The following is a 20,752-nucleotide window of genomic DNA, read 5'->3' as shown; positions in this document are numbered from 1 at the left end:
TTATTTAACTTATTAAATGAGAACACGTTCATATTGGAAGCCATATTTTTATTCTGCCTAGGCACCACACACCAAAATGGTCCATACACAAACCACCTTCTCATGACATACAACATCCTCCTTTTCTATTTTCACTTATCCCACCGCTGCCACCATGTTTTATGTTATTATACTTATTATTTATTTAACTTATTAAATGAGAATACGTTCATATTGGAAGCCATCTTTTTATTCTGCCTAGGCACCACACACCAAAATGGTCCATACACAAACCACCTTCACATGACTTACAACACTATGTTCACTTCACTTTATAAACATTAAATTTGACGAAAACAGTTCACGTGTATCTTTTGCGCTAGGCTAATCGAGTGGAAGGGAGATAGATGCAGCACGAACCGAACTGAGCCGATCGCTCGAGCCGATCACGCTTCTCTCTCATTCGTGCCGCGCTCTCGCTTGCGGGCCTTGCGGAACGGGACAATGACGTCATCTTTTTCGTGCATGCAGCCCGTAGGTACCGGCCACATCAGAGCGTCGCGTGTCTCGGGCGCGCAACGGACGTCCGCGCCACGTCACCTGAGTGTAATTCAAAAAGCGTCTCCTCAGTACATTTTGTATAGGAAGGACGTCCGTTGCGCGCCCCGAGACACGCGACGCTCTGATGTGGCCGGTCACTTAGTAACGAGTTATTAGCAGTGATCGGTTTTTTGGATTCACCCTCGCGGGATATCAAGTAGAAAAGTTAATATTGATACGACGAAATTATCTCTAAGGAACTTTTTACTCTTACATGGCAACCAGTTGAGACAAAAACTTCTATTCTTTTCCTAATCTCTACACTCTATTAAGCAAAATATATTAGAACCTCCACAAAGGGCACAAAGTATTACCTTACGTCAGTTGAGGTAGAAAGGTCTTTTTCCGCGTACAAATGGATTCTGGATGTAAAAAGAAATAGATTAAAAATTGATAATATTGAAAAAATAATGATTATATATTTTAATTTTATACAAACCGAACATTAAATTTAAATTGTTTTTCTAAATTTTATTGTAAGAATATCAAAGCTAAAGAGTTCACATTTTTAAATTGTTGGAGAGATTTATAGTGGTTATGAAATTACGCTATTACGTTATGTACTATTTTTAGTTTAAGTTTATAATGTTAATGTTGTTGCTTTATATTTTTGGTTGAGCAATAAAACCATTTGGCATTGTGGACATTGTACATATTTTTTTGCCTTTTCTAACAACATTAAGCCCGGATTCCCGGGGCATATCCATACTAACATAATGATTGAGGTCGTTCACCCCATGTCGAATCCAAAAAACCGATCACTGGTTATTAGACGTTATCACGTCAAAACACGGATAGCCGTCTAAAGTAGTTATCGGAACCTGATATTATTGGTATAACTTGCTTTTAGCGAACGGGATGTGAGCTACGCGGGCTTTATTGAATTTATATCAATATTATGTTCGGTGCAATGCACCTTCAACACGTTCCGGGCCTCGTGCGGCAAGTGCCCAGTCAGCAATTTACTCTATGTTAGCCAATTTTCATTTACCTAAAATTAGTGCACTTTTGAGAACCGTCGTGGCCGGGTGCATTCGATAACATAACATAACATTCATATAACATTTTAATATTTTAAATAAACAGAATAATCTCTACTCTTCTCCGGACTTTTCATCAACCAACGCGAAACCCGCTCTTCTACATGGTCCTTCGAATCGGATCTCGCGCGTTTAATACTTTGGTTGATAATCGTGTGAGGTGAACGAACTTAAAATCAACGAGTGAGGGTTGCAGCGTTTGAAGGAGTGGAGTAGCAGAGTTTCAACAGCAACAGTAGTGGTATTGGCAGTAACAGAGCAGCGCTAGGAGATATTCAAGTAAGATCTTTCCTTATTTTACTTATATTCATCAATCGACATGGCCTACGTTCAGCGTCAAGCGGAGATTCAACGTCTAATTGAGGCATCTTACGCTAACTTTAGAAAAGACAGTTCGGACAGGAAAACGAAGCTTGAATATTTTAAAACACGTTTAGACACATTAAACTTATTATGGAGTGAGTTCCAGTTTAACCATGAACAGTTGGGTATGGTGGAGAGTCAATCTAGTTCGTATTTTACTAACAGGATTTATGAGAGTACTAAGGAATCATATACCACTTTCCACGCCAAGCTAACAGCAGGGTATCAAGAATTATCCGAGAAAAACATTGAATCTAAGACCGACCTGAACGCTTCAAGTGCAAGCACATTAACAACCGTTAACAGAGAACAAGCAGAGACGGCTGCTAAAGGCGATGCGCCAGGAACCGTCGCCGAGGTAGGAGGAAACATATTTGGGAAACAGCAGAGGGGAACCGAAAGTAAGATGGACGAGATGATGCGTAAACAACAGGCTAACATAAAAGCCTTCGCGCGGACCGTGAATAACATTCAGATTGACCTATTAACAGAGAAATGGGAGCTAGAGGATACTCTCAAAACATTGGAGGCTCGTTGGTCGGCTATCGACAATTTACACTGGGAAATGGAAAGCGAGGGTTCCCTATGTGATTCGGCGTATGAAAGTGTGTTTAACATGCATGAAAATACTTATAACATGATGAAGAAAAATATTAACAAAAAGTTGTGGTCTGTAAAACATAAGGTAAAATCAACACCAGTTTTGGACATCCCTACCTTCTACGGAAATTACAATTCTTGGGTCTCTTTCAAAGATTTATTCAGTGAAGCAATTCATAACAATTCGGCCTTATCAAACGCTCAAAAAATGCAATTTTTGAAGTCAAAAGTTAAGGGAGAAGCAGAGCGTCTAATTCAACATCTTCAGATAAGTTCGGAAAATTATGTAGTTTGTTGGGAGATTCTCAGTAATCGATACAATAATACTAAATTGATATTCAATTCCCACATGAACATATTATTTGGGCTACCCAACATGCAACAACCGTCTTTAGCCCAAATAAAGAAACTGCATGACACAGCAATGGAATGCTTGCATGCCGTTAAAAATCTAGGAGTAGATATTGCTACGTGGGACCCATTAGTAGTTTACATTTTAACTCAAAAGCTAGACGCTGAGACACACAAAGACTACATAGAATCATTAAAAAACTCGAGGGAGTTACCAGTACTACAGGAGTTCTTTGATTTCTTAGAAGGAAGATTCACGAGTCTAGAAGCATCTCGCCGAAAACAGGAGTCTCTAAACAACAAAGGAAACACTCAACAGTCGACATTTAACAACATTAAGAAACCTATTCAATCATACAATAATCGACCTTATTACAACAGTAACAGTGGAGTTAACAAAAATAACAGTGGAAATGTAACTATTGCGAAAGCTATGCACGTTTCAGGTATCAAATGTCCATTATGCAAACTACAACATGGCATCTACAGCTGTCGACATTTTTTGCAGATGCCAATGGAAAAAAGATTCCAAACGGTCAATAAACTGGCATTATGCATAAATTGCTTATTTAGTCATAATGGAAATGCTTGCAACTCAAATAAAACATGTCAGAAATGTTCAGGTCAACATAACACATTATTGCACGAGGCATGTGCTAGAAATACAACATCAGCAGTTCAGCCATCGACCTCAACTTATGAAACAAATGCAATTACTTCGAATAAGCAGATGGGTTATTCAACAAACATTTCACAGACTACATTCTGTGAAACTTTATTAGCTACCGCCATATTGAAAGTGCAAGCGGCAGATGGCACCTATCACACATTTCGGGCCCTGGTAGACCCCGGAAGCCAAATTTCACTTATAACAGAACGGGCCGCTCAGATACTTAATTTAAAACGAGATAAGTGTTCTGGAGTTATATATGGATATTATGGATTGGGAGAGAAAGAGAACGACTATAAGGGCAAACTTAAAATACAATGTATGTCGATTTACAATGACTTTACATTTAACGCAAAAGTTTTTATCACGAACAAAGTTGTGAAATGTCTGCCAAGCGAAACATTTTCGAGACCTTCATGGTCCATGATACAGAATCTTAACTTGGCCGATCCAGACTTCAACGTTAGTCGCCCAGTAGATCTGCTTCTAGGATCAGTGATTAATGCGCAGATTATTCTAGATGGTAAAATAAAGGGTGAGGATGAGTACCAACCTCTGGCGCAGGAGAGTCAACTTGGGTGGCTTTTAAGCGGAAATGACGAAGAAGAACTGGAAACCTACCGTTGTAATATAATAATAAACAACTTAGAAGAGATACAACAGTTTTGGGAAGTGGAAGACATAACAGAAGAGGGAAACTTATCACAGGAAGACTTGGAATGCGTAAAGCACTTTGAAGAACACACGAAGAGAACAGTGGACGGAAGATACGAAGTACGCACTCCTATGAAACCTAACTTTCAGGAAAAATTAGGAGAGTCCAAGGCAAAAGCCCAATTTAAACACATGGAAAACAAGCTCCAAAAACAGAACAAATTAGCTGAAGCGTACAAAGCTTTCATGAAAGAGTATAGTGACTTAGGACATATGAAACCTTCCTTAAACAACAACAAAGTGGAATGCTATTTGCCTCATCACATTGTGGAACGCGCAGAATCCTTAACTTCAAAGTATAGAGTGGTGTACAATGGGTCTAGCAAAACATCGACAGGATACTCATTGAACGAATTAATGTACAGGGGCCCAAATTTACAAAAAGACATACAAACATTGCTATTAAAATGGAGACAGTACGAGTTTGTGTTCTGCGCTGACCTAGAAAAAATGTTCCGTCAAATCTTAGTGCATGAAGAGGACCAACACGTTCAGAAAATCATCTGGAGAGACGAGCACGGGATACTACAATCATTTCAGCTTACGACAGTTACATACGGAACAAAAAGTGCAAGCTTTTTAGCCATGATGACACTAAAAAGGCTAGCACGTGACGAACAGGAAAATTACCCAGAAGCGTCCAAAGTTTTAGAAGAATCGTTCTACATGGATGATCTTATACACGGTTCACATTCCATAGAGCAAGCAATAAAACTGATAAACGACATTATCGACTTGTTAAGAACAGCGGGATTTAACTTACGAAAATGGTCCTCAAACAGAGAAGAAGTGTTAGAACATATACAGAACAAGCAAGACAATCAAAACCTAACAATTAACTTTAAACAAGATGACATATCTAAAACACTAGGTTTAAGTTGGAATCCAACTGAAGACGTATTTACTTTTCAATTTAAAATTGAAAAGCAGAAAAACAAACCAACAAAAAGAACCCTTCTATCGGACATCTCCAAACTCTTTGACCCACTTGGCTGGCTTGCCCCGCTCAGCATAAAACTCAAAATTTTATTCCAAAAAGTATGGAAACAAACAGTTCAATGGGATCAGCCCATCCCAGATGACATACACTTAGAATGGTCCAAAATACAGGAAGAAATTCACTTAATTAACGATTGCAAAATACCCAGATGGTTGCTATGTAAACAGAATGACGTAATCCAACTACATGGGTACTGTGACGCATCGCTAGAAGCATATGGGTGTGTAGTATATGCACGAACTGAACATCAAACAAAACCAATTCTGGTCGCAGCAAAAACAAAGGTCATCCCACAGAAGAAACAATTAACACTGCCGAAACTTGAATTATGTGGAGCGCATCTTCTATCAAAACTAATGGCAAAAATAAAAATATCTCTACAACAGCATACAGTGGAAACGTTTGGTTGGTGCGATTCAAAGATCGTCCTCGGATGGTTACAAGGACAGCCAAGCCGCTGGAAACCACTCGTCGCCAATCGAGTAGAACAAATAAAACAGGTGATGACAGAAGAACAATGGCGTTATGTGAAATCGTCAGAAAACCCCGCGGATGCTGCCAGCAGAGGACAAACAGCATCTCAGTTAAAAGACAACTCTTTATGGTGGTCAGGACCAACATGGTTAGCTGATTTCCAGCCAGAACACGAAAGTTGTCAAAAACCAACATATCATACAACAGAAGAGGAGAAAAAATCCTATGTATCAAATGTGGGCCAAAACAATAACAAGCAAGATATTATTCATGATTTATTAAACAAATATAGTTCAATTACAAAAGTAACAAGAATTGTAGCCTACATATTGAGAGCATTCACTTTGAAGCGAAACCGCTTACCCAGCTATCTAACATTACAGGAGTTGCGAAAAGCTAAACGAGCTATAATTAAAAGCGTGCATAACAAAGAATTAGAAGAAGATATTGAACATTTACGCAGGAATAACAAAGTAGAAACAAGGAGTAAACTTTTCTCATTATATCCATTCCTGGACAACGAACATATACTTAGAGTAGGAGGACGCCTCGAAGAAGCGCATTTACCTTACGAAATGAGACACCCAAAAATCATTCCAAAGGAATCACGTCTTGCTACATTACTAATAGAACATGCCCATATCATAACACTTCACGGAGGCGCCAAGATTACATCAAGCAAGTTGAGAGAAGAGTACTGGGTGGTGGGCGGAAACAATAGAGTAAAACAACAAGTTAGAAAATGCGTCAAATGCCAAAAGATCGATGGGCAAAAACAGTATCAACTCATGGGTGATCTACCCGCCGCCCGTGTCAACGAAGCAAAACCATTTTTTCACACTGGAGTGGATTACACAGGGTTTGTTGACATAAAAGCTAGTAACACGCGAGGAAGTCGAACACTGAAATTTTTCAGTGTTCGACTTCCTCGCGTGTTAACACATTGCAGTTTTTATCTGCATGGTCACAAAAGCAGTACATTTAGAGCTCGTTACGGAACTAACAAGCTCAGCATTCCTGGCAGCTCTAAGAAGGATGGCCGCCAGGAAAGGAGCCCCAAAGCACCTATACTCAGACCAAGGAACCAATTTTATAGGCGCGAATAACATATTAAAGCAACAGTGGAAGGAAATACAAAACACGTTCGACGATAACTTCTTAGCAGACATTGCCGAGATGGAAATTGAGTGGCATTTCAATGCCCCATCCTGGCCAAGTGCTGGTGGCCTCTGGGAACGAGCAGTGAGGAGTTTGAAACACCATTTAAAACGTGTAGTGGGTGAGCAAAAGCTTACCTTCGAACAGTACTCAACAGTTTTAGCCCAATTAGAAGCTTGCCTGAATTCCCGCCCACTGTGTCCCCTCACCGAAAACATTGATGATTTAAACACACTAACCCCAGCCCACTTCTTACAAGGAAGAGCAGGTGTAACAATAATGGAAACATATGAGGACGCACGCACAAAATGGAGTTTGACACAAAAAATATTCAATGACATTTGGAAAAGGTGGAAATCTGAGTACTTAAGCCTACTTACAGCAAGGCAGAAATGGTGCAATCCTCAGAAAAATATAGAAATAGGAGACATAGTGGTCATACACGAAGATAATTTACCAGCAGGAAAATGGGCGCTCGGAAGGGTAATAGACGTACACGCAGGTCAAGATGGTTATGTACGAGTAGTAACACTTAAGACAGAAAAAGGAATACTGAAAAGACCCGTAGTTAAACTTTCTCTCTTGCCTTTGGAAAAGACAAAATCAGAAAATGAACCCTCCAAACAACTAACACAAAACAAAACTAAAAAACCAGCTAAACGGGTCAGTCTCAGTACAAGATGTACTGAGACTGATTGAAATAGCATTATTGTCTGAACTAGCATGACAAATACGAACGGTTCCGAACCCTTTTCGCGCTACATCTGTACGGGATTAGGTTACAGTGTGGATACCGTGTGTTTTTATTTTTAATACTCACGGGAGCCTGGGGTCCGCTTTGACAACAAATACCAAGATTTGGCGTAGGCACTAGTTTTTACAAAAGCGACTGCCGTCTGACCTCTCAACCCGAAGGGTAAACTAGACCTTATTGGAATCCGGTTTCCTCACGATGTTTTCCTTCACCGAAAAGCAACTGGCAAATATCAAATCACATTTCGCACATAAATTTCAAAAAACTCATTGGTGCGAGCCGGGTCAGCCGGGGTTCGAACCCGCGACCTCCGGAACGAAAGTCGCACGTACTTACCGCTTACAACATTAACAATACGTTTGCCATAATATCATTTCTAGCCTATACATTACGCAAAATAATTTATTTTCACCCCACCAACTGCTATTCGAAATCGGATAGCAAAATTGCATTTTATCCACAAGAGTTCAAAGTAATTTTATACTTTTAACTTGATGTCTAAAGACGGATGATTTTAGCTATTTATAAATCGTGATTTAGAATCATACATATTTAATAATTTTTCTAGTAAGCTTTTATTCGTGTTGGTGTGGTGAAATATGTTGTGTTTCAGTCGGTGGCAAAGTATGTTTAACCTACGTGCCTTGAAACCGTCACAACGCTTGACGTTGTGAGTAAATCTTGAGATTCCACTTTTCAAACCAATCGCGAATCTTGCTCGCTTGGAATCTTTCGCTTGCTCGGTTATCAATCAAGCCGCCTTTACACAGAATCGCGCGTGATACAGCAATCGCGTGTGAAAGAATGTACATGTAAAGCTGGAGGGAGGAGAAGGGAAAGAACGCTTTAGTAGTTTCATGAGCTCTGCCTACCCCTTTATGGGATACAGGCGTGATTGTATGTATGTATTTTATGTATAAATCGATACTATTAATAATAATAAACTATAATACCGCGGTCTATCGCGCACGATTAGCCTTTACACGCACGCTGCCTCCGTTCTCAAAAACTTCGACGCGCAATCACGCGCGAAAGAACGTGAACCTTAATAACCTAACCACAAAATTAAAATAAAAAGAAAACCCCCGACCGCGACATAGTAGACCGATTTTCATGAAACATGGCTAAGAACACTCCCGATTAACTCAGCTTTCAGACAAAAAACTAAATCTTAATCGGTTCATCCGTTCGGGAGCTACGATGCCACAGACAGACACACACACATACAGGCAGACAAACAGACAGACAGACACGTCAAACTTATAACACCCCGTCGTTTTTTGCGTCGGGGGTTAAAAACTTATAACACCCCGTCGTTTTTTGCGTCGGGGGTTAAAAACTTATAACACCCCGTCGTTTTTTGCGTCGGGGGTTAAAAACTTATAACACCCCGTCGTTTTTGCGTCGGGGATTAAAAACTAACAACACGCAATTGCGCGAACAGGCTTAACCGCGCGCTATCCTGTACGCTCTGGGAACGCGCGATAGAGCGACTGTGTAAAGGCGGCTAATGTAACTACTGTCTATTGTACAAAACTTAACCTTCCTTTCCAATTAACCACCTTTTGTCGAAACAAATTACCCGTTTTCTGGGTAATTTAATTTAAAATCTTGGGGCTTCTCTCAAGGGATTCGTAGACTTAGTTCTTGAATTTCACTGGAAAGAGAAATTTACTTCAAATTGTTGTACAACCTTAATTATGACCAAATGCTAGAATAAGAAAAGCTGCTTTAAATTATTGGCTGAATCATGTTTAAGGAAAAAAGGGCATAACCCCAATCTCACAAGCCCACGCACAAGCGGCTAAAACAAAAAAAAAATACAACACAAAGACAGCAGCCAAATAATAAGACACAAAAGACAGAAACGAGGCCCTCGGCTCTAGCCAAAAAACTAGTCGGGACTCGGGGCATTTTCGAGAAAAAAGATTCAAAAACTTTTTTTTCTAAAATAGGTAAATTTAATGTTTTTCCTACTCAGAATCACGAGCCCTTTTCATCCTACTAGGCGGAAAAAAGCGTCCCAAATTTAATTTTACCACGTTGTTACCATTTTTCAAACATTTTGTGCAGCGGTCACTAACTCATACAAAGTGGAAAGTATGCAAAATAATAGAACATTTTGAGACCATTTTTGTGTCTCTTGTCTTTGTCTGGTCGAAAGGGCTCGTGATTCTGAGTAGGAAAAACATAAAATTTCCATACCTTAGAAAAAATATATTTTGTGATTCTTCTCGCGAAAATGCCCGTCTATCAACATTATTAGAGACTATCAAAATGCCTAAACTACGTATTTTAAAATTGTAGGTACATTACGATACAAGCAAGGACTATACAGGGTGGAAAAATCGAATGCCACATGGATGGCAACTACCTTAAATATTGTAAATAGCACATTTTGCGTAAAGGAGACTTTCCTTTGTTTTTAAAAACAATAAATTTTGCATTTAAGGATTTATGAAAAATCGCTTGCCTCAGTCGGGACTCGAACCGGTCAAATGTGACAAAAAATAACGTGCCGTATTTTATGATGCAGATGGAAAGGGTTACTGGTAAGGTTTATTTTTCTCTAAATAACAAATACAATCAGAGAATAACGGAAGGCCATGAAAACTAACAATTACCTTTTAAATTTTGATCTCACCCGTCACTGTCACGTGAAATGTACCGCAATTAAGAAGAAATTTTCATAGCCTTCCGTTATTCTGATTGTATTTGTTATTTAGAGAAAAATTAACCTTATCAGTAACCCTTTCAATCTGCATCATAAAATACGGCACGTTATTTTTTGTCACATTTGACCGGTTCGAGTCCCGACTGAGGCAAGCGATTTTTCATAAATCCTTAAATGCAGAATTTATTGTTTTTAAAAACAAAGGAAAGTCTTCCTTACACAAAATGTGCTATTTACAATATTTAAGGTAGTTGCCATCCATGTGGCATTCGATTTTTCCACACTGTATATAATATCGAGACTGACAAAGCCCATACAAAAAAGTGTACCCCTGAAATATATGGGCCTTTTAGGCATACTAGATGGCGCTGTTTCGCAGCCTGGAAGTGGCGGAAATCATATTTTTCCCAAATATTTTTGCGTGATTATTTTTATAAGAAAAAATTACATATTTCTTTATTTTATTATCATGAAATCTCATTAATACACATTTTGAAAAAAAAATTCAACAGTGTAATTACGATAGTAAGTGTAGTTTTATAGGTGGCGCTAAAAAAATTGAGGTACGATTCTTAGTATGAAAACTGTCAATCCTATATAAATCATCCTTGACATAAGTAAGGAAAGGAGGTAGTAAGAAAAGTGTGACGACAAATTAAAACACGACCGAGGGAGTAGCTTTGACCAAAGACATATGTAAGTCCGTATAGACAGCTACAGTCTAAGAAAAAAAAACGTACCTCAGAACCATATAGAAAAAGGTACGGTGGCCTAGATGGCATTACACTTTTTTTTTTTTTTTGTTTTTTTTTTCGGAAACCTCCAACGTGGTCGGAGCATTGTATTGGAGGCATTACACCTTTGGGGGACGCTCGGCTAGATGGCGCTATTATTAATATTTGAAATTGTAACACAATATTATATTCTATCAAACTAAGAATATTGGTCAAATTGTCAAAACTGAGGTTATAAAGTTTTAAGCTTGTGTCGAGAGATGGCAGTCTATGCACTGTGATTACATAATAATATTTTACTTTGACAGTAACTCTCTATAATACTTGATCTTCTTTGCTTTGACTAATCGTACCTAATAGTGCCATGCATTAGAAAAGGACAATACGATTCGACCCTGAACTACTGACAAACTTTGGTTTTGTAATATTATAGTGAATGCGTTTTTACATCAGAATTTTTCGTTTCATAACAGTAATCAAAAGGATATTAGTGTACAATCAACCAACCCTAGGCCACTGTAGAAATATGTCATAGTGACGTTATAAATCAATTTGTAAGAAATCTCTTACTGCTTGTCATTTTGACATGGTTGTAGAGTGGCCTAGGGTTCCAATTGGTTGACTATACACCATGGGCCTTAATAACCCGAAAGATTCTAACCACGCATTTTTGATGTAAAAACAAACAAAAGAAATTATATGACATTTTTTAACTATTTTTGAATGTATTAAATGTTATTCATAAACTGGCACTTGAAATGAGGTTTGACTTTTTTTTTTTTTAACTCACTTTTGAAAGGTTTTACTTCTTTCTTTTTGACATTTATCAATGAGGATCGTGAGACTATTCTCCATATTGACATCAACGCCGCGCCGCCGTTAAAATAGTACCTACATTATTACAAGTGCGAAAAAAAGGAAGTTCGAAAGTAGTGGCTATAAATTAAAACACGACGGAAGAGTGTCTTAAATCGACACGAGTTACGAATTTCCTGTGTACTCGTATATTTGTGTTGTCTACTTTATTTTTTACGTTTTACTAACACTTTAATAATGTCCACTAACCATTATAGGCCATATAAATAAATAAAACATCAAAAACTAGAAGTTTACTGTGCTAATCCGCGAACAGATAAAGCGCCAAATCCGGCAACTGACTAAAATTTTCAGAATAGTAGCAAAAATCGTAATAACAGCGATGACAATATTCAACTGCTCGTTAAGAATCAACCCTCTATTGTTGTTCCTAATCATTACCATAGAGGAATAAGTAAGGGAAGAGTTGTAACTCCATACATCAGTAAATGCGAGTTATTTGTAGTGACATCTATCGTCATTCACTCGTCAATCACGCGCCAACTAGCGTAAATTATCAGTACTGCTATACTCGACACTAGGTGCCGACACTATTGCGTCTGCCAAAAATGTAATATTAAAACAGTTTACACCTTATATTTTAAGCTGAAGTAATTGAAAGCAAAGTACTGATTAATACTATTGTAATATTAGCTAAAAATTGTTGAGCAATAGACTTTTTGTTCGTCGTGACGTCTATTGACAAGTAGCAGTACTGATAATTTACGCTAGTTGGCGCGTGATTGACGAGTGAATGACGATAGATGTCACTACAAATAACTCGCATTTACTGATGTATGGAGTTACAACTCTTCCCTTACTTATTCCTCTATGTCATTACCAAATGTTCCAAACTGCGTTTGGGAGATAATGGACTAAAATGGATTTCCGCAACGTAACGCCTGATTCCATTGATTATAAATCCATACTAACATTATAATGGGAAAGTGTGTGTGTCTGTTTGCATGTCCGTTTTCACGGCAAAACGGGGCAACGAATTGACGTGTTTTTAGGGTTCCGTAGTCAACTAGGAACCCTTATAGTTTCGCCATGTCTGTCTGTCCGTCCGTCCGTCCGTCCGTCCGCGGATAATCTCAGTAACCGTAAGCACTAGAAAGCTGAAATTTGGTACCAATATGTATATCAATCACGCCAACAAAGTGCAAAAATAAAAAATGGAAAATAATGTTTTATTAGGGTACCCCCCCTACATGTAAAGTGGGGGCTGATTTTTTTTTTCATTCCAACCCCAACGTGTGATATATTGTTGGATAGGTATTTAAAAATGAATAAGGGTTTACTAAGATCGTTTTTTGGTAATATTAATGTTTTCGGAAATAATCGCTCCTAAAGGAAAAAAAAGTGCGTCCCCCCCCCTCTAACTTTTGAACCATATGTTTAAAAAATATGAAAAAAATCACAAAAGTAGAACTTTATAAAGACTTTCTAGGAAAATTATTTTGAACTTGATAGGTTCAGTAGTTTTTGAGAAAAATACGGAAAACTACGGAACCCTACACTGAGCGTGGCCCGACACGCTCTTGGCCGGTTTTTTATGTGGAGATAGTTGAAGGGATGGAGTGTGATGTCACTCTCCGCTAGCCTATTTGGCTACTTTTTGTCTCTTTCTAACCCCCCACTTTCCTAAAATGGGGGCAGGGGTGGAAGTTTGTATGGAGCATTCCTCAATTTTCGAATTTAACGCGAGGCTACTTTTTGTCTCTTTCCTAAAATGGGGGATGGAACTTTGTATGGCGCCTTCCGCAATTTTAGAATTAACATGAGCGAAACTGCGGGCGAAAGCTAGTAAATTAATAAAACACACACTCGTACATTTTTAAAGAGAGAAAGCAGTCATATAAGTTTTAATTTTTTTTAATAAGTTTTCTGGTAACAAACTGCTGTGCAGTTTGACAAATAAGTTTAAAACTATACTGTAAGTTTCTTTTCTTATTATAAAATAAAAAAAGATACAATATTTTTCTATTTTTGTCCACAGATTAACAAATATGGATACAACAAGCATGATGTACCATAACATCAGCCACCTCTACATGCGGCCTACCACGACAACGGTCTTAGACATCGTCCGCAACGTTACAGGGAACGTTACGCGGAACGTTGCGAGCAACGCGTACGAATGGCGTTTCATACTGCCACCATACATTCTCATATTCACGCTGTCGATATCTGGGAACTGCATGGTGATCGCAACGTTGACTAATAATAAGAGGATGAGGACCGTCACTAACGTTTATTTGCTCAATTTGGTAAGTGTTTAAGTGGAAAGAATCACTGTCTAGCAATGCACAGAAACGAAGTTTACAAGTTCATTCAGCTTCAAAATTTGCTAATGGACTTGTACTATTATATATTCTGTGCTAATGGTGGAAATGGACAGGTGCCGTAGCCGAATGGCATTGCTGCGACGCGAAACCAAAACGAAACGCCGCGAAAGGTAGTCTGGCTCTGTCGCGCCAATACGCACGAGCGATAGAGATAGATATCTACGAGCGTTTCGTTTCGTGAGCGTTTGTGCCATTTGGCTACGCACCCAGTTCTCGGTATTTTTGTTCACACATGTCTAGACTAGCTTTAGGGCCAAGCTCTATGGCAATAATATACTTCAGTGTGTAACTCATACATCAAATTAAGGGATCGTCCATTGTTAAAAACATTACGTGATACATCCTATTTAATCTTGAGAAGAATGTGCTCGACGGCAACTTCCACGAGAATTAGCTCATTTCCAGTAAATTTCGAAAATTATGCAAATGTTTTGCAACATGTACATCGTACACTGTTAGGTGGAACTTAAACCTACGGTCACTTAATCCCTAGTTAGTTCTTCCATTTACGCTACCAAAACGCCATCCATCATAGCAAATATTTCTACCATAAGATGACGTTTTTGTCGTTTATGTGCTGAGATTCATTTATTTCGTAACTTTTTACTGTAGGTACAGCTCCTCAAAATTTCAACTTATTAACATCTGAATCGTTTTTCGCAGGCGATATCAGACTTCTTGTTGGGAGTCTTCTGCGTGCCTTTCACGCTAGTCGGACAGATCTACCGGAGGTTCCTCTTCGGGCCAGCTATGTGCAAGATTATACCATTTCTTCAAGGTGAGTCACTGTCAGGCTAAGAAACCGAGTCACATCTTGGACAGTTACGATAAAAACGTACACACTATACAGTCTAAGCTAGTGTAGGCAAACGCGTACGATACGTCGGCGCGTTCTTGTCAAGTTGACAGGCGGTAAGTGTGAGGTAACAGAGAGCGGGTGGGTGGCACTTTCAGCGGCAGGAAGCAGGGTGTGCCCATACTGGGTAGTAGAGGTATATACACCGTGTTTCACTTAACACTAAAAACCTGAAAACAGTTTGTTCAGAATCGAGAGTAGAATCGATTGAGCTATATCTTGATGGGGGTAATATTTTTATTTAAATTAGTATGATTAGCTATTTTTTACGTGCCTATTCTATTGTATTCGTAATACAACATTGTGTATATCGCATTGCTAGAGGTTGTTTACCTTTTTCAGTATTTAGGGGTATTAATACTGGCTGGTTACTTGGACGATTATTTTTTCCGCTACGAGTTTGACGTTGTTTGTCAGTTTAATCTAAATGTTTATCATAAGTCATAACAAATTGAACTCGTACCTAATTACAACCTTGTCATTTTGAATATTGGATTTAAATTTGCTTACTGCGATTACCTATCCAATTTGAAGTTTACTGTGACAAAGCTTTAAATTGTTTTACAGTGACATCTTAGCTGTCTATTGGTAAACCTTATGTCGTTGCAGTAACGTACACAAATAAATAGTTTTATGGTTTATGGTGGAAGTTAGTAATTATTTTATTGAGTGTAGAGCTAAAAGTCAAGTAGAGCGGTACAGAAAATTAAAAATGCAATTGAAAATGAAAATGAAATGAAATGAAAATGAAAAATGAAATGAAATGAAATGAAAATGAAATATTTATTTTTCAAGTAGGCATATTACAATGCGCATATGAACGTCAAATAAAGCTACGCCGGCTAAGCAATTTTAAAAACAGTAACCATCAGATTAAAAGATGAATACTCTAGATGAGTTTGAAAAAATAAAAATCAGTTGGGGTGTCTGAGGTTTTGAGTGTTACCGGAAACACGTTGTACAGTTAGCGACAAAACTATGAAACATATTTTTGTCACACAGGATGTAATCATAGCTGTACTGTTGGCTGTATATATCTCTGCACCGTAACATATAAAATGGAGGCACGTTTTTATTTCTTTTTTTTTTTTGGCTTATGGCGACGGAAATAAATAGATAATAAATTACAAAAGGAAGCCATTAGGATAATGATTAGCTAGAGTACTTACTGCCTTTTACTACATCAAAAGATTATCTGTAATCCTTGGTACAATGCCTCACGGGCGTATTTTGAATGATGTTTTAAGTTAAGTCTTATTTTCTCATTGTAAATTTGTTCATATAAAACAATAGTATTTTATACAATCGTGATATAATTTAACATACAAAGCTTTTCAGTCGAGTACCATGTTTAGGCCACGAAGCTTGCTGAGTGGCCTAATAGTACGGTACGAGAACCAAAAGCTTAATTATATCTCTATTGTATACAATACTTTTTCTATGAGTCATCATCGTCATCAATGGACGAAAAATATCATCATTCAAGTTAAAATTAATGTTAATAGCATCTTTCACCGTTGTATCACCATCAAATTCCCTGGAAACCAATTGTTTGTAATAACCGTCTCTGATTGGTCGATAACGCGATAGATAAAAAAATGTGTTTCAGATGCAGAAAAAATTGCCATTAGTATAGAGCTTGTATGAAGTTCTATTTTTGATTTTTTTCAGTTAACTATAACTAAAGTGAAGTGAAGAATTATTTATTAAAATAATTATTATAGTTGACTAAGGGGGGCCAGTTGCACCAACGAAAATGGAGGGTTAACCCATCATTTTATATGGAATTTGACAGTTGACAGCCTACTAACCCCGAGTTAAGTGGTTGATGCCCCACCCACCCACTTGGGCCTAAGTGTAAAAGACTATCCAACACTGAAAAGTCAGCAAGTATAGTTTAGTTTGTGGTATCCTAATGGACAGATTAAAATCGACGAGTAGAAAATATATTTTCACCACACCCCAAACTGGTGGCCAAATGCTTTCGCTTGCTCGGGTATCAATTTTGACACGTGCAGATAAAGAAGAAACTTTGCCATCTTGTAAAACAAGTACTGTACTAATATTTCCCTCAAAAAAAGGAAAGAACATCCCCAGAAAACTTAAGGGTCAAACACTATTAGTTGGCCGGGCGGATTCGACCTGTCACTTAGAAATAAAATAAAAAGTGACTGTGACGGATAACTGACAGGCCATTATCGTTCGGTGAAGTGGAAGTCAATGGACCCCACAGAGCTATATTTAGATATAACTATATTTTCATCACACTCGCTAGTAAACGGTGTTATTACATGCCTGCATGCTGACATGTAATGAGCTAGGGCGGTAAAGTGAATATTAGGTACCTGGGTGGGGCCTTTCACGAACTGTCAAAAATTACAATATGGCGTACGAATGTTCGAAATGTCAGCCGTAAGTAGGTATTTCAATGCATTTAGATTAAAATTTGGTTATTACTTCGCGAATGTGATGAAAAACATTGTGTATATCACGGGCGGCTGAAGGATAACAAACTCAAGTTCAAGTCGAGCTTCAAACAGCCTCTCTTACGTGGTCCTTCACTTTTCGCCCTTACACAATGTATGTATGCAGAGCAAATATATATAGCTTAGCTACAGATAACTTAGTAAGGCGTTAAGTCCGCCATTTGTACTTTTTATTGATAATTTGTGCAATAAAGTTTAAATAAATAAATAAAACTTATGTTGGTTTTAATATTTTTTTATATAAAACTTTAGTAATCTGTTTAAGCAGGGTAAGTACGAGGGGTGATCCAAAAGTAATGATAATCAGTATGAAAGACACATAAAATGTTTAATAAAATAATTAATTTATTTTTCTACGTCTACACTTGGACCATCGTTTCTCCAGACTACGAATTCCTTTAAAAAAAAAAATCTTTTTCTTGACCCTCCAAAAATGCCTCCACAGCGGCCATTACCTCGCCATCATTCAAAAATTTGTTGCCTCTAAGATCTTCCTTCAGCCGTGGAAAGAGATAAAAGTCGCTGGGGGCTAGGTCTGGCGAATATGGGGGGTGTTCCAGCAATTCGAACCCTGAATCACGGATGGCAGCCATCGCAACACCGGCCTTGTGGGGCGGTGCGTTGTCCTGGTGAAACAGGATTCCAGCTCGAAGTTTACCCCGCCGCTTTTCTTTGATTGCCTCTCTCAATCTGCGTATTTGGTCAGCGTAGTAGGAGCCCGTAATAGTGGTTCCCTTTTCCAGGTATTCGATCATTATGACTCCCTCAGCATCCCAAAACACTGAAGCCATGACCTTACCAGCGGAGCTTGCTACCTTGAATTTCTTCGGTGTAGGGGACGACGCTCGCTTCCAGGTCATGGATTGCTGTTTGGTCTCAGGATCGAAATGATGGATCCAAGACTCGTCCATGGTTACAAACCGACGCAAAAATGTTTCGGGATCAGTTTGAAATTTTTCAAGATTAGACTTCGAAATCTCACAACGTATTTTCTTTTGTTCAGCCGTTAACATTCTAGGCACCCAACGAGCGGAGACTTTTTTCATATGTAATTCATCAGTTAAGATTCTTTGAATGCTGCCATACGAGATGCCTGTGAGCTCAACTAGATGCCTGATAGTCATCCTTCTATCTGTTAAAACGAGATCATTAATTTTTTTTACGTTTTCTCCAGTAAGGGCGACAGATGGACGGCCTTCGCGGTGTTCATCTTGAGTGGATGTTCTTCCCAAGTTAAACTCCTTTGACCAGCGTGCCACTGTAGAATACGGCGGAGCGGACTCCCCCAGTGTTCCCACTAATTCAGCGTATATATCTTTAGTACACATTTTTTTCAAACAGAAGTATTTAATAACCGCTCTCACCTCAGTTTTCTCCATTTTTGCGATATTGTTCCGACTGCTCGTGAAAAAACAAATGCAACTCTCTGACAGATACATATTTTTTATTTTTATTTTTTTTTATTTACTAAGGAGTCTTTGTGGACAGTAACGGCATACCTATTTATTTTAATCCGATGCAAAAAGTATTCAGTTATCATTACTTTTGGATCACCCCTCGTATATGTGCTAAATATTGCTATAAAACTGCCTGTAGTGCCTGTAAAATTATCAGATCTGTATTCTCCGCACTTAATTGGTAAATCGTAGGATAAAAGCTCCAGTCCTCACGATACAGGTCTAGTGTGAGGGCTACTGTTTGTTCTAAGAAGCTCTTGTATATTTCTATTGTTTGTTTAGCTATTATTAACTTAGGCTTTATGTAATGCAGATTTGGAAAATAAATGTATTGTATTGTATTGTATTGTATGTATAGGGTCCAAGCGTGTCACATTTAGTAATGAGTAAAGAAATTGCAACTTATGTATAATAGGAAATTGGTCTCTGGGTCTTGAAATTTCATAATAGATAGATAGATAGAATACTCTTTATTGGCACACCTCAGCAAGAGATACAGAAATTAAATAAAAAAAAGTTTTTTAAGTTAAAGCTTTTATTTCGTCCCCAAAATGAACCAAAAAGTAGAAAATTATTTTAATAAGTTACTAATATTTTAGAGTCCCATGTTTGAAGACTGGTTGTAATGTACTCTTCTGGAGTCGTATTCTAAACACCACTTTTTGACACTATGTCAGTGGATTAAGTACTAATGGGAAGCTTATCGCGGACTAAAATAAAAGCGTGGGGCGCGACATAAAACAATTATACATAATCATTGAAAATTATAAAGTTATAGGTAACTTTTTCTCCTCTGTGCCTTGGAAAGCTTCACATTGCATTATAATTATTATATGTTTAGTTTTTCGCAATATTTTGGAATACTAACGCCCCACAAACATGGGACTCTAAAATATTAGTAACTTATTAAAATTATTTTCTACTTTTTGGTTCATTTTGGGGACGAAATAAAAGCTTTAACTTAAAAAACTTTTTTTTATTTAATTTATTTTCTAGCTTTTAGTTGTCTAAGGTAGAAATGAAATACTTTTGTGGGCGCCTCAGAACGAAAATGATCGCGAGCGAAGCGAGCGCGAATTTTTTTCCATAAGTATCACGTAATCTGAACTGTAAGATCGAAGCGATTGCAAAAATATTTACATTCTTTGAGCGATCTGAAATAAGAAGTTTGATTTACAGCACCCCAGAATGAAACTGACCACAAGCGAAGTGAGAGCGTATTTTTTTCTAGAATTATCACGTAATCTGAACGATAAGACCGAAGCGATTACGAAAATGTTCACACTGTTTGAGCGATCTGGTATAAGAAGCTTTTTACAGGACACTAGAATGAAAAGAACCGCGAGCGAAGCGAGCGCGAATTTTTTTTCATAATTCTTGATTTTTCTCTTTACGTATGAAAGTGCCTTTGGCGCCCAGCTTTTGACTGGAGGTTGGGCTTTGCTTGTCTCTTTTATTATGAGAAATCTTTCGGCCCGGCTTCCGTCTTGTAATTGCGCACGTCGGGCTTCGCCTGACTCTTTAACTATGAAATCGCTTTCGTAGCCCGGCTCTAGACTAGACAGTAGTATAGGTCGAGCTTTGCTCGACTCTTAAATCTCTTAAGTTATGAGGGCTCCTTCGTCGCCCGGTTTAGGAC

The 20,752-nt window shown here is 38.1% G+C and overlaps 1 protein-coding gene across 1 annotated transcript in view; it reads left to right on the top strand.

Moving 5' to 3' along the window:
• The first annotated feature begins 2,109 nt into the window (after positions 1 to 2,109).
• LOC125229107 (cholecystokinin receptor-like) overlaps positions 2,110 to 20,752 on the top strand; it is a 174,215-nt gene continuing 155,572 nt past the window's right edge. Inside the window, 3 exon segments of the mRNA XM_048133886.1 lie at positions 2,110 to 2,579; positions 13,966 to 14,236; positions 14,978 to 15,092. Coding sequence (XP_047989843.1) covers positions 2,110 to 2,579; positions 13,966 to 14,236; positions 14,978 to 15,092 — 856 coding nt within the window.

The sequence above is a fragment of the Leguminivora glycinivorella genome, chromosome 8 (assembly GCF_023078275.1).
Source record: "Leguminivora glycinivorella isolate SPB_JAAS2020 chromosome 8, LegGlyc_1.1, whole genome shotgun sequence".
NCBI classification, from domain to species: Eukaryota; Metazoa; Arthropoda; class Insecta; order Lepidoptera; family Tortricidae; genus Leguminivora; species Leguminivora glycinivorella.
This window is presented reverse-complemented; position numbering and strand designations above follow the sequence as displayed.